Source organism: Poeciliopsis prolifica, unplaced genomic scaffold, assembly GCF_027474105.1.
Source record: "Poeciliopsis prolifica strain line A6 unplaced genomic scaffold, Auburn_PproV2 SCAFFOLD003, whole genome shotgun sequence".
Classification (NCBI taxonomy): Eukaryota; Metazoa; Chordata; class Actinopteri; order Cyprinodontiformes; family Poeciliidae; genus Poeciliopsis; species Poeciliopsis prolifica.
This window is the reverse complement of record NW_026562378.1, coordinates 8,246,043-8,261,706: the sequence shown is the minus strand read 5'-3', so window position 1 is coordinate 8,261,706 and position 15,664 is coordinate 8,246,043. Positions and strand designations below refer to the sequence as shown.

Here is a 15,664-nt window from a genome sequence, read left to right as displayed (position 1 = left end):
GTGTTTGATCCCATCTCTTCCCTGCACAGTCACTTCAATTATCTTCCTCTCCTATCACCTCATCTATTGGGAATATAGGGAGTTATTAAGTAAAAGCTCAAGAGCTGCGGTTATTGGTTTAAAATGGTGATTACTGCAGTGAATGTGTATGAGAGGGTGGCAAAAAAGAGATTAAGTTCATGTTTGGAGTTTTTTTCGACAAACCTTTTCACATATTTTGACACTAAGCCTTTAAGGTGATCCTCATGAGCCGCTAACATAGAATTTAATTTTTAGATATCAAATTGTACACACTTTTTAAAATGCTATCTGCTTCATTCTCCACAATGCAGTGTGCTTATAATACGGCGGCCACTTGACTATTCAGGTAAACGTCTGCCTTATGTGACTTTGCCCAGCAGGTAAAAGCTGCATCTGAGTTGTAATTGCTATTTAAATGCCAGAGTTTCTTGCATGAAATCAAACATTATGGAGTACCACCAGAGCGTCAATATTCATATTTGTAAGCAGGCTGTAAAATCCAAAGGTCACAAATTTATGGAATGTGACATTTCCGTTGTGCTTTCTGCATTTTGCTCATCACTTCTGGCCTATTAATGCATAAATTAAAGCAGAAAAAAATTGTTGCAGCTCTATTAATACTGTGTAAATATTCAAGTTGTGAAGCTTTGATTCATTAAACTTGAATTGAAAATTTTGCCAGTCATGCTTTTATGCTTAATAATGATGCGACTTCAAATCAGAATTATGTTAAACCCCAGAAATAGTTTCTTTAATTAAAAGAAGCCTGAAGGAGCAGAGTACTTCATACTCTGAATATACTATATACACTGCTCAAAAAAAAAAGGGAACACTCAAACAACACAATATAACTCCAAGTAAATCAAACTTCTGTGAAATCAAACTGTCCACTTAGAAAGCAACACTGATTGACAATCAATATCACCTGCTGTTGTGCAAATGGAATAGACAACAGGTGGAAATTATTTTCATATTTATTTCATTCATTCAGATCTAGGATGTGTCATTTGAGTGTTCCCTTTATTTTTTTGAGCAGTGTATATTTTGAGCTCTTGGACATTTTAAAAATAATTTCTTACATTTTAATCATTGTGGTTTACCCCGCAGAACCTTGAGAACTACAAGCAGACAGCTGAAGAGTACTTTGAGGCCGCAGCTAAAATTGGAGAGCGGATACGGTAAATACTAAATATTTGAACTGTTCCATTTGTAATTATGTTTCATCCTCATTGCCTCTGTATATTTTCAGTCTAAAATACTAAATCAGTTTACGCAGTGTACTTTGAAGTGGACTTTGTCTGATTTAATTTTGTTTCTATTTGTTTGCAAATCCAGCAGATAAAAATTTTATTGTGTTGCAGTGGAACAAAAACCATCAATGAAAAAACAACAATTTAACAAGTGTGAGACAACAGTGCGTGGAGGCTATTTGCAATATTATAGGTCTGCTAAAATATGGACTTTCCAGCCTCAAGATGCCTGTTAAACAGTTTTACTCACAGTTGTGAGACTGGGTGATAATTTACTAGTATCACCCATCATTTCGTCTATTATTATATTGTGGCTGAGGTGTCAAATTAACATGGACAATTACTTTTTTTATGCTTGAATATGTAGTGAAAAATCTTAGTGAAGTGTCAAAACAGCAGATTTAGGCTTAAAGAGATATTATACATGAAATTGGTCTTCAAAATTAAAAAAAATCTAGTATCTTAGATGTGAAACATAATTGTGCTGGAATTCATCCAAAAGAAGGCATGCTTCAATGTACGGATGAGATAGGATATTATGATATAAGAACTCAGCAAAAAAATTAGATTTTGCTGACTTTGTTTGAGCTTTTGTTATAGGCCCTTGGAATGAATTATTTAAGCCTGTCTCCCAATTGTATCTTTCTATGATACTCTATTTTGATTGAACCAATGCTTTTGTAAATTAATTTCCCTGATATATTGACAAAGCATGCCTAAAATTACTACTCAGGCTGACAGCCCTGTTACAAAAGTGCAAAGTACTATAAACTTATTCAGATTTTGCATGAAGGACATGATGCTCCTGTGAGAAAAACCTCACCTGTTATCAGAAAGTATATCAGTTTTATTCAACACATACCTACTGTCATGCTGACGCTGTCAGAGTATGTGGGACTTGCTAATTAATTCTGCTTCATAACACCAGTTCTCATTGCTTTCTATCATTTAGTCAGAATGTGCTCAGTTTTCTTTCTGGCATGTCTCCACGTTTTATTTGAATTTTCCAAATTTCATGAGACTTACTTGTCAGGACCTCTCATTTGATCGTGAAGGGGAACGTATATAGCCAGAGCATGGAACCAAAGTAGGCTCTGGAAAGGTTATTGGTGGGGATGATATACATGATTATTTTCTGGCACAAATAGCTTTTCTTGTTTTTTTTTTGCATGTGAGCTGAAATATTTAATGTGGTGTTCCGTCACCAAAGCAGCAAATGTTTGCTGTATCCCATACATTGCTTGCAGCATACCTTAAGTGAAACTTTGCATGGCTTTCCTTTAATGAAGGCCAGATTTTCACTAACATATTCACTATTGTATTGGTTCAAAATGCATTATTGCTCATTTTATACAATCAGATTTATTGTTGAATTAGACAAATATGAAATTCAAGGAGTATAAATACTTATACAAGACACTGTAGGTTACAGCGAAAATCTCTAAAAAGTTTATGGTAAGTATTGTCTGATGGACAATGACCTCATCCATCACACTAACATCTTCTAGTAGCAGACACATTCAATTCAGCTCCGCACAATGCAATCCTCAAATTTTGTCCAAATGATTACATTTGTAAAGATTTGCTATTTTCTGTAGTTGCATGGGCGAGGTTAAAAGATCACTGCCGCACAAGTTTGCTGGAGAAATGCGTTTAGTTTGGCCTTGGTGTGCGCTATTATTTTTCTACTGTGGACACAAAACATTCACTCCAATTTCCCTTTTCCATCTCTGCCACACATGGAGGGACATTTTGTATTCAGACAGTCATGTGCTCATCATGTTCTGTCAGCATTAGGGCAGTGTTTCATTGTAGAGTGGTCATGCTGTCATTTCACACTACACTGACCAGCCAGTAATTATTCTATTTACCAAGGGGAGGATTGGAGCAGTATACATTATTCTACTTAGCTAAAATAACTAACTAAATAAATAATAATAAAAAAATGATGTATATATACTTCTTCACTCTTTCTTGGCAACTAAACCTCTACATGTCCATCTTCTGTCTTTTTTAATATGTTTTTTTACTCACTTTGTTGTTTGTTGGCTTTTGTTTTAAGTTTAACCTTTACAATAATCATAGTAGAATGTAAAATGTTTCCTTTTTTTTATCATAGCTATTTCTACATGTACACATCAGTTAGATCTAAGAATGCTCTTAATTAAAAAAAAGAAAAAAAAAGAAAGATAATTTGTGCCAATCCCTTCTGGGCATGCACATTTGTTTTGCCTCCAGTCCTTGTACTTCATCATTGAAACTTCTTAGCATTGTTTATAAGTGTGTTGGTTTCATCGTATTCTATGTGATAAAAATAATTTGGGCTGGTCCAGGTGAATCTTTAAAAGATTTCTGATAACTTGTATATGCCACAAGCCTTGAACATGTGGACCAGTAAGTCTTTTGTGGCATGACAACCTTGAGTAAATTTAACAAGTAAATTGGAGTGCATGATCCAACTGCTTTTATTTAAAGCAGAAAAGTATATCTTTATAAATACAATGACAATAATGTCCTCCGCAATACATATTTGTTGTTATTTTGACTTTGATACATAGACTTACAATACAGAATAAATATATTTGGCCTCCTAAATATAGTTGGTTTGCTGGTTTGCTTCATTGAGACACACTGAGAGTTTATCAATAAGATATGAGCTACTTAATTAGTTGGGCTAGCTGGGCTGATATAATACACTGTGTGTCTTCTTCTCTTAGTAGCAGACATCAGAATAAGATTTTTGATTTTCCAACTAGTCAATCTTTGGTAAGGCCCAGTTAAGCTTAAAAACTGTCTGATTCTGATCAACAGGCAATTTCTGGATGCAGCTCTGAATTCAAAATTGGAAGAAAATAAAATGTATAGCTGAACACTTTGTGGAAGGGGGAAAAAAAATCCAGTCTCTTTATATGTTTTGTTGTTCTTTCTCATCCTTAGTGCATTTGTGATTGCATGGATCAGCAACTTACCACGACACCTGTTAACAATTCCCTTTATACAAACGAATACATTGCATGATGAAGCCAAAAGCCACATATTTGGCCAAAATGTCTGACAAAGCTTTAGAGAAGATGAGTCTCACCTCAGGCGCTTCAAGAACTCAGAATCCATATTTTGGAGCCCACAGCTTATTTCCTCTTCTTGCTTGCGTTTCATGTGATTCCCTATCAAAATATTGCCTTCATATGGAGACATATTGCTATAACGAGTTTAGAAGAGTTCATCTGTTAGTCTTGCCTTGGGGTGTCCATGCAACCCATATTCCCCAAATAGCACCTGACTGCAAAGAAAGCACAACATTTTGGCAGGGCTTACCTTAAGATCTTGAAATCTATTAATCCTCTTAAAAAACCTTGTTACTCTAGGGCAGAATCTCAGTGAACCTCAGGTGTCTGTGTGTGGATTCATCCCAAATGTGACTGTGCAGACTGGTAGTTTAAAGCCCACTGTCTCATCTGAATCTCTGCATCTTTACTATTGTACAGGTGAATACTTGAATAAGAGGTACGGGTTATTGTCTGCTATGCATCTCGCTGCTTTTAGTTTTTCATTTCTGTCTTTCTGTCTTTCTGAGTTTTGATTGAATTTTTAGGGCTTTGCTATTAAACATGCAAACAGCCCAGGCAGTTCAGAGTTCAGTCGAAACCTGACAAATATATGACTAACCCTGAAAAATTCAGAACATTGTATTTGACCATTGCTATTTGTTATTTGAAAGTACAGCAGGTGGTATTTGGTTGATTAATTTAAATCAAGCACATTTGTGATTTATTTTTGTGCTGCAATTATACCCAAAGTTCTTTGTAAGTTGCAGTATAACAAAGATATACAAAAAATATTGACAATTGAAACTAGTGAGCAAAATGGGGGGAAAAAAATATTACATTACACCACCAATGTAGAGACTACATTAGAGATGTGTGTAATGCAAAACATATTTAGAGACAATGTGTAAGGTTATTACATTTTGTATTTTATTTCCCCTCAGTATTGTTTTGTGATTCTCAATTAAACATATTTTGAGCCATAAGCTTGAAATGCTTTTTTTTTTTTTTAAGTAAAACTGTTTAAATAAAAAACTAAATGGAGACACTGAAAAACTGTCTGAAATTGCAAAGCTAAAGATGAACTCTGATAGAAGGTCCTTATCATTCCCAACTTGAGTGAGTCGTTCAACCACAAGTTTTTTTGATTGAGCAGTTATCAGCGATGAGGCGTCACACACAATCCCATGAACACACGGGGCCCTTATCTTGTTCTTGCTTGTCACCTGTTTTAATGAAACACTGCCTTTATCCTATAAAATCTTCTTTTTCCTCTGTCCCCACAAAGTGAGATTGGTAGGGATCAATCAGTCTGGCTAACTGAGTGCACATTTTTATCAATCAATTCCATCTGTTTTTAGCATTTCATGTGTCAGTGTAGAAAGATAGAAGCAGAGCTCGGTCTATCTGCAGCACACGACTTCTACTGCTCCTGGATGTTATTCCCATCCGAGATAGAACTGTGTTTCTGCAGAGCTGAGATAAAATTTAGGGATGTAATATTGCAGTATATGAACTTAGGATTTAAGTTTGTGTCATAACTTAGCAAAGGTTGGATAAATCTTTCCCATGACTGCCAAATTATACTTTGTAGAAATATTCTGTGTTTCTGATATTGCGTGATTGGTAAGTAAGATTAGTGTGAGCTGAACTATGTTATGCTCAAAGCATTTTCATAAAAGCTTCACAAAGCCTCTTACAATAGAAGATGCCTGCTCTGTCGTTTCTTTTGATCTCACCCCAACCATGACATCTTTGATCCTCTCTTCGCTTCCTTTTCATTCAGTGTATTATTAAAAAGTAAAGTAGAATGCCACAGCTACTAGTTTAAGGCAACCAACATCCTCGTCATTAATAAGCATCCCCCAGTACACACACAAACACAAACAATGCCCACTCAGACATGGAGAATAATAAAATGCTACGCCCATTCGATCTTTTCTTTTCCTTATTATTACTTAATTCCCTCATGTCATGCCCTGCAAAAACCAAGAGCTTGATCTCTCTTCATAAAAAGCCACACACCACCAAGGTGAGACAAAAAAATAATGAGAAACTTACGATTCCATCCTAATCTTTTCCCCTCAACTCTTCACGCATCTTTGCCGACCGTCACTTTGCAGAAAGCAATTTGGATGTTGTTTTGATTCTTTTTACTGCAAAAGTTAGCAATCAAACTAGCTGGGTCGACAAATGTTTTTGTAATAAGAGCTCACCTTTTATTTCAGTCAAACGAGGCAGTTGGTGCAGATTAACAGAGGCAATTTTCTGCTTCAGATTTCATTATTAAAACACTCCTGCTATCAGAAAGTTTCTTGTGTTAAATAGAAAAATAATTACTTTTTTTCCTTCTGAGTTTGGATTAATACCTTGAGGCTATTGTTGCTGTTATCGTGAGTTCTTAGTGAGTAATTCAGAACACAGACAAATTGTCCAGTTGCAATGGCAAACATCAAGTATTCAAAAGAATCTAAATGTTAAATTGATTGATTTCATCACAATGCAATCTCTATATCTAGCGGAACACTGCTAATCCCTCATCTATGTGTCAGAGATCATATTCCCTTTTTATCCACAATAAATGCATTTCATTAGCAGGCTTGAGATCTATTAAATTAGAAGAAGTTCCATAAGCCACAAAGTATCACAATCTATCAAAATCAACTAGTCTCATAGTCTTTGACAAATCAGTCGGAAGGGCAAAATTCTTGACTTTCCCATTTGAATCCTACGTTTAATTTGAACCACTGAAAGTTTCAAGTAAAAACTCTCAATGGTTTTGTATAAGATTTTGAATCAGTTCAAAGGTAATCAGCATCTCCATTAAAATGGAAGACTCTTATTAACGTTCAATAAATTACCCACAAATTAAGAAAAGAAATGGAGAATTTATACTAAGAAATTAGCTTTCAAAATATTAGTATCAAGTTAATACTAGTAAAATCTGAGAATCATTAGGAACTTATGGATTCTCAAAAGCCCGGAGAAACAATTTTTGGTCCTAATTCTAGTTTTTATGAAGGGATCAAGGATTTTTTGTCTTCAGAAGAATTTATTTTTTTTATTTGGAGCCCAGACTTTGCTGATGGTCAATACCCAGAGGTGTGAATCAACCTCTACTAACAAGCACCTTCATCCTCCACAAAAATATATGCTGTCTCTGTTGCATTCTGTTTTAACATAAAATTAATTTAACCAAATTTACATTTATTTGGTTTAGGACCAGATGTATTAGTAAATTAAGATATCTCTTATTATATTTTGACTAGACAAAATACCTGTTTGAGAAGTCTATAACTACATTATCATTAATATAAATTATGTCAGATTTACCATGAATTAGTATGGAAGCTTAGATATCTGCTTTTTATTACAGGCTATCTGAAACGTATTATTCAGATATCAACAATTAAATTATGACTAGTCTTATTTGGTCTGCATCAGCATTTGGTCAGACATTCACACCACCCCAAATGAACCAGGCTTTCTGGAGAACTGAACTAGAGTTTGATTAAAACAAATTAAACATAGAAAGCTTTAATGCAACCTTTAGGTCATAAATTTATGTTTTATTTTTGACCTAGATATTTTTGCCAGGAAATAGATATGACTAGTTTATGAATAATATGAAGAACTGACTGGCATGGTTTCAGAGTTCACATCCAAGAATGGTTGGGTCTTACAGTATTATTCATAATTCTATTACTACATATTTGTGTCTAGGATATTAAAAATGTTAGAAACTATCAACAATTATCAATGTGCAGGACAGATCTTTAAAGCATCAGTCAGTAACCTGACTTCCTGTCTTGATAGGTTAACATGGAGAAATGTTTAACTGCCTCCAGCGCACCTTGTGGCATTGCACCTTATAATGAGGAAAAGGTATATCATAGACTGATGGTTGCCATGGACTACTGTTTGTCCATGCAAACTGGAAGGGTTATTCATCATTTAATTCATCACTGTCACATTCAGTTTGTTTCTCTCTCATAGGTTGCATTCACTTCCCTCTTCATGAATATTCCCTCTACCTCTGATTTGTTTAATCCTGTCGCTTTACCCTCCACTGCACACGCTAGCACACACACCCACACATACCAAGACTGCACAATAGACACACCAGTGCAGAGAAATTTCTCTCACAGTCTTATTTGTATGCACAGCTTCTCACATGCAAACACACACACACTTGCACACACCGTGGATTTGTTAAGCACAGATAACACTGACGTGCACACTGGGTGCGCATTTTTGTTGTGTATTTGTAAGTAAAGGAAGGAACCTCTGAGTTCATTCATATGTGAAGGAGGCATGAATCCGTAATTGCTTTCTGGCATGGTACGAGGACAGCTCTGAGAGTTGACTGGGTGTTGGTGTGCGTGCAAGCATAGAAACTTGTGCATGAATGTGTGTGTGTGAATGTCAAGTGGTCATCTTCAGTTCTTCATTTGACATGATGAAACATGTGCCTCCTTATCGAATTAAACTCTAATTCATTCCCTCTACAATTCCCACTCTTTGTATGCAGCCTGAAGAATCCTGTGGTGAAACATTGAAGTTCACCATTGCTTTACACAACACTGTGCCAACAGGTTAAGCAGCGGCCATGCTTTCATCTACGCTTTATCTTGAATTTAGATGTTGATACAAAAATAAAAGAGTTTATTATATATATTTTTCTCAATAACATTTACCCCAAAAAGGTGTTGCTTTAGGTGTAGTTTATGTTGTGTTTGATCTGTGTGTGTCATGAAATTCCTACACCGGAAATATCAGAGGAGTTTATATTTTAAACTTAATATAATGTCACCTTCCTGGACAAAGTAATTTCCTGTCAAAAGTGACATTTTTGCCTAAAACATGTTTCTGAAGGAAAGAGGTAGTGATTTAGGCCATTACTTTAGGAAGATGTCAATATATGACTTACACTTATGTAACTAACTCCCACATCGTTTTTTATACTGATAAAGTCTCTAATAGCTTATATAGGATTTTGTCTTGATGTTTCTGTTGAAATTTTGACATTTGACATGAAATTAGTTTAGTTTTGTTATATTTGACCTAAAACCCAGTCCTGGCCTCCTTTGGTCAAACAATACCTAAATAGTTTTCTTGTTGGTTGCAGTGGTCCAGTTTGGTACAGCTTCATCACATCCCTGTGTTCAGGTATCAAATGATCTCACTCAGACACACAACCTCTCCCAGTTGTGCATCAATAGTTAGAATAGCTAGCATGACCAGAGAGCATCGATCAATAGCATGTGCAAAGGTGTGATTTATTTGCAATATGGGCACAGAGTGGAGTAGGTGTCCAGTGGCGATTGGTGGTGTGAGAGGCTTGCAGCATCACTTCCTAAGGACTGCATTGACAGGATTTCTTTGTTATATACAATAATTTATTGTCAAACTAAAGACAAGAAAGCAAAATCACTTTGGGCGTTTCACCAAGATCCTTTATGGCAGTTTTCAGTGTTTACAGTTAATGGCTTTAACAATGCGACTAAGGTAAAACGTCAAGATAAGAGTGTCAGCTGATTTTGTTTAGTGCAATAATCTGTTCTGGTACCACCCATTTAAAAATGCAAGGATTTGGATCCTGAGCCAAATACTTGAGTCAGATCTGTAGATGAGTACTCTAGAAAATTCAACATGTTTTATTTTTCTGATACCAACAATTACAGACTTTTCTACCTCATGTTTACATGTAAGTATCACAGATCTTTGCTTTGAAAGAAAAAAAGTTGTGTGTTTAAACCAAAAAATCAGGAGGACCATTCAGATTGTCATCTATAAATATAGCAGCCGAGGTCTGTACAGGTTAATATGTAGATTCACTTAGAAAATGATTCATACTTGTGCAATGCAGTAAAGCAAATCTAGATTTTAGAGAAACTGCAGAACTTCTCTGCAGATGTCCTCGGATTTTTCAAGGGAGAGCAAAACTGTATTCTGCATACACTACAAGCCATGGTTCCTTCTGAAAAGGATGTCTCTGTACTTGACAACCTGTCCCCTATAGAAGGTGCGCAGAGAAATTTGAAAGGGAAAAAAGTCAACACTGCCAGCCCCATTTTATTTCAAAATTGCACATATAATATATTTTCAAGAGAAGCATGGCTTACATGCTGTTTATAAAAACAGCAAATAAATAAAAGTCAGCAAATGTAAGAAATATTGCGATTTTTCCTTTCTTAGAGTTTGTATAACATGGCATTCCATTCTCTGAAAACTTACTTTAAAACAGATTACATAAGAAAGAAGTTATCAATATTAGGAACATGAACCGCATGATATTATGCGGCTGAATATTGCAATGACTGTGTATTTACCCACATGCATCTGTCTAATCACTGTCAGAAATGTGCATGAATCAGAGGGAAATATGTTGAAATAGACTAATCGACATTTTTGTAAAGCAGAGTTTTAATGCACTTGAAATAGTTTAATCTACCAGACATTGCATTCAAATGCACACATTTATTTTATGATTGCAACTCAGTATAATGTGCAACTCTATCAAGAATGGAAGTATGAATGAATGTGTTGTCTGTAATTGGAGATTATATTAACATTGCATCATATTATTATTTATATTATTAGTAAATATCCACCTTAAAAATAATTTAAGGCTACATTTAGCTAAGCTAAGCTTAAGTTCAGTGAACTTGCAGTTTGGTTCGGTAAGATTCAGAATATGCTTATTTATTTATTTATTTATTTTAGAAATTTCCATGTTGAAATGGCTAGTTATACATAAAATGTATTGGACAGAATTTCACAAATACTGATAGCAGTTTCTTGATGAGAATTTAACCATGTTATGTCAGGTCTGATGTCCATGTCGCTCTATGGCAGTAAGGAATTACTACTTTTTAATTAGAAGAAAGTTTGACAAAACAGATCAAGCTTCCGAGTGAGTTTGTGTAATTGCTATATTATAGATTTTATTGATGTGCACATGTTATATAGATATTAAAAATGTCAATAGTTTTTGCCACAATTAGGTGCAGATGTTTTTGATATTTCTAAATTAAATTACTTCAATGTTTATTAAATTAAAGGGCATAACAAGTGAATTTAATTGAGTCAAATATTCATGCTGTGCCATTTTTGTTTGTGGCATCAGAAAAAAGCAATGATTTGTTTAGCTGAAGTCAGTTGTTGTAAAAGCAAACCAATTCAAAGGGTTGCTAACTGCTTTGTGTGCATTGGATACCTATGTGTGAATGTATTTATCTATATCCCTCCATTTGCAAATTCTGTCACAACAGCAGGTAAATTACCACAAGCAACAGAGCAATCAAGGATTACACTCTTGTAGGATTAGCATTCAGTATCCGTGTGAAGGTCTGAGCCAGAGTGGATGTGCCTGAATGTGTTCGTAGGTGTGGTTTGAATTGTGTCCTTTTGTAGCTGTACACGAACCCAATGTGCAAGTCAGATAACCAAAAAAAGAAAGTTTGACATTGACTACTAAGCTCTTTGCTTGATGCATAATTCATCTGTCTCTACAGACTGAACCTGCTTTTGAAGCTATCTTATTCAACTTTAACTAAAACAAACTACAAACAGTCTCATTTTGGAGCATTTTTTTTTCTTTCATTTTCTTTTGCTACTAATTAATATTCATTGATATTAGCCAGAAGTTGCTGATGCTACTGTCACTCCCTTTTCTAACAATCTCAACACGTACAGTTGCATTTTCTCCCTCACTGCATGGTAATTCTTACATCATTACCATAAATTGACTTAAATGAAAAGTGTCATTTTTCCAAAATTTTCAGTGAGATAACACTACTTCATTAAGGATATTATTAAACCCGAGCAGCGAAGCACTGCAAAGATCTATTGCATCTGTACTGTTTTTTTTTTTTTCTGTCAAATGTATTGGCTCTTTGTAGCTCTAAACATATATGAAAACTCACCAAACTTGGTGAATGCATCAGACCTGCATGAAAAGGATTTTTTTTAAAGTCGGAACAGAAATGGTGTAACAGCGCTCCCTTGCAACTTTCAAAACATCTTCTGAAATCACCTGACTTTATAAATTGCAGGTAAATGACCTGTAAATTGGTTTCTTGAAGTATTATTATTCAAATAATGGCTCTTTCAAAGGTGTAAATGGTAGATTTCTGCACCTAAGTAGAAGTGAAGTAACATATAATGTCCAGGATTTTACCAGGGCCTGTGAGAAAAAAAGTTATGGTTTCAAAATATCCTGGTTTTTCAAAATAAGATGTAAAAAATGCCTCTGAATTGAACCACAACGATTAATACATGTCAACAAATTACTAGCATAAAGTATTGATCAACAATTATTTGCTGTTGTTTGTGTTAGTATTGCAGTGGGACTTCTAAGTTTATCAGTGTAAAAATGAAAATCTGAATTAGATATTTTTACATTATTTCAGACATCCAAGTTTTTATTTTATGGAGTTACTGAGGACTTTAATCCCCCTTCTGTTTTGCTCCTCTTCTAGGCCCCAGTACATTTCAACCATGTGCCCTGAGCTGCAGGCCAAAGTGCTTCAATGCTATAATGAAAACCCAAAGCAGACACTGCACTGCTCCAAACTGGCTAGACAGTACATAGACTGTGTTCAGCAAGGGAAAAAGGTAAGTCATGGCTGCTGCAATTAGCATGTAGATGTAAAACCAAATACAGAGAAATGGGCAGTTTTCTTTTCAGGACACCGTATTTGTTTTCAGCTTAGCTGCAAGCTCATAAGATTTTGAAGTAATCAGCTTTTATTGCTGACAGTAGAAAATGACGGCAAAAAGACAAAGAACCTCAAAGTCTTAATTTAAAGTACTTAATTTCAAAGTATTTGCATCTTTCCTGTTAAATATTTTGACACCTCAAGTTGGAGAATACAGAAATGACATATGCTTTCTATTTGGGGGCTTACATCATTACCAGTGTTCAAAAATGGGTTTTGCATTCACTTTGTAAAGTGTTTTGCTTTGCTGTTGCTTTTTCAAAGAGTCTTTAAACCCACGGCTTATCTACAAAGTGTTTTATTTACTCAATTTATCAATCAAAAAGCAATTCTGAATGGAGTAATTTGCACATTATTACCATGGCAGAATGTCTTTCTGCTGCTTCAAAGTTATAAAAGGCTCAAAGCAACAATTGATGAATTTGGCTGTACCAACAGCCGATAAAAGCAAAGGCTCAGAATAAAAGCAATCAGTGGTTTTATATTGTTTCAAAAGCGTAATTACCAGTAGAATGCTGTTCTGTGGGGAAGAAACATTTTATATTCTTGCACCAGATTTTTTTTTAATTATGTGACATATAAATTGAGAGTGGAAACTGTTTTTTCTTCTTTTTTCAGTCACATATTTAATTCATAGCCAAATACTTAGAAACATTTGGTGAAAATGAGAATAACTGGTTAAGTGAAATATCTACAGAAAAAAATAAAAGTATGACAGTGAAAGTAAAGAGTAAAATTATAATAACCAGAAATTAAGACTTATAAAAACCCCCAAGAGTTTTACTCCTTGTGAGATTTCTCCACATAATATTTCATCCAGTGTTTATTTTATGCTATTGCCAAGTAACAGAAAATATATATATGTGAAGTAAATGTTCCTTATTTTTGTTATGGTGCAGGATAAAAGTTTGTTTAGCTTTTATTGTTAAAACTCCATCTCCCTAAAATTCACAGAATACCAAGCTGGTGCCTTTTTAAAGTTCACATTGTGGCTTTTTCTTTGAAGAAAACAATCTTGACCCTGACATTTTATCGCTGACATCTTCTCTGTCTACCCTTTCTTTATAGGGATAATCTAACAGAGATTAAATCTTTCATTTTAAAGACTGGCTTGCACCACTATTTCGAAGACAGTGGCTTTTCAGGTTGACCTTTGAGACTTTTGAAGTTTTTTTTTTATCCCTGTCTCAGACTTTGAACAACTCATAAATGTTTCTAGGAATAAGATTTAAACTTGTAAGCCTGAAAAATTTCACATTAAAAGTGTTACTATCTCCATCCAGTCTATTATCAGATATCATCATTCCAATTCTTCTTCATTCTTTGCATTTTCCTTTTTGTGTGAGCAGGATATTTTTAATCACAGGTTTGTTACCTGTGTCAAAGTATGCCAAGCTTTTCCAAAGTAGCATTGACCAATTGCCTCCAGGCCACGCTGTATTGATGCAGATATTCACGTAACGGAGGAGTGACCAAGTTTTAAGACCCTACACTCTTCAGCATATGGACATAGTTTTTATTAGAAGTTTGCATTTTTATTCGTTTCAAACCATTATTATCAAAATCTATGTAAATAAATGCCTGAATTTTATCATTTTGTGCATCATGATTAAAAGGCTTCTCTCTGAATTGAATTCCAAAAGTAAATTGTGTCAGTGATTTTTTTTTATTTATTAAGCTGTAATAGAGCTAAACAGGTTCAGGTTTCAGAATCCCTGAAAAAACTGCAGGAACAAAGCATTTGTCATTGTGCAATTGGAGAATTTTGCAGAAAAGTGAAAATGTTTTCTTCGTCATTTGTGAGAAATATATTATAAAACAGACATTCAGTACAAAAGTAGAAAAATGTGAAAATGCTAATTTCTTAACACAAATTAATACCAAGTAATATTACTTATGTTATAAGCTCTTTTGAAAGTTTGCGTACCAGTTTAGACAGAAGACATTTACAGTTGATAAATTTTGCAAGTAAAAATCAGATGTTTACTTCATGGCACTTAGACTTGTATTTTATTGATCCCTTGGGAAAACTCCCTCAGGAAATTAAAGTTACCTGGATACCAGTAAACACACTCATCTCTTAGCAACAGATTATTATTGTTCAAAAAAACAAGATTTCTTCTGCTCTTTCTAAATACCTCTTACTATTTAGGTATTGTGCATTTGGTGAATTTTGCAGAAAAGTGGAAATGTTTGTCACTGGTGGTATAAAGACACACTTTCAACACAAAAGTCAAAATCTGATTTTCACTTCATCACAGTTCGTTACCAGAAAAAAATGCTCTTCTATTAACACAAATTAATAAAAGTAACATTGCTTATGTTACACAGGCTCTATTGAAATACATCTTATCTGCTTAAATACAAGAAATTTACAGATGGTAAATTTTGCAAAAGTAAAAATCTAATTTTACTTCGTGGCACTTTACCAGAAAACGCGCTCATCTCTTAGCAACAGATTGACAACAAATATTATTGTTCAAAAAACATAATATTTCATATGCTCTTTCGAATTATCACATACTACTGAACAAGAATTGTGCATTTAATGAATTTTTCTGAAAAGTGGAAATATTTGTCATTGGTTTTAAAGATATACATTCAACACGAAAGTAAAAATCTGATT

The 15,664-nt window shown here is 34.4% G+C and overlaps 1 protein-coding gene across 5 annotated transcripts in view; it reads left to right on the top strand.

Moving 5' to 3' along the window:
• LOC129357520 (MICOS complex subunit mic25-a-like) overlaps positions 1 to 15,664 on the top strand; it is a 53,558-nt gene that overhangs the window by 24,412 nt on the left and 13,482 nt on the right. For 4 of the 5 annotated variants that reach the window (XR_008605503.1, XR_008605504.1, XM_055026695.1 and 1 more), the window contains 2 exons: positions 1,129 to 1,199; positions 12,799 to 12,934. Coding sequence is in view for 3 of the 5 variants with exons in the window: in XM_055026695.1 (XP_054882670.1) it covers positions 1,129 to 1,199; positions 12,799 to 12,934 (207 nt within the window). In the remaining 2 variants the exon portion in view is untranslated. Of the gene's footprint in view, positions 1 to 1,128; positions 1,200 to 12,798; positions 12,935 to 14,106; positions 14,212 to 15,664 lie in introns of those variants that run through there. The other variant, XM_055026693.1, reaches the window with a different exon arrangement.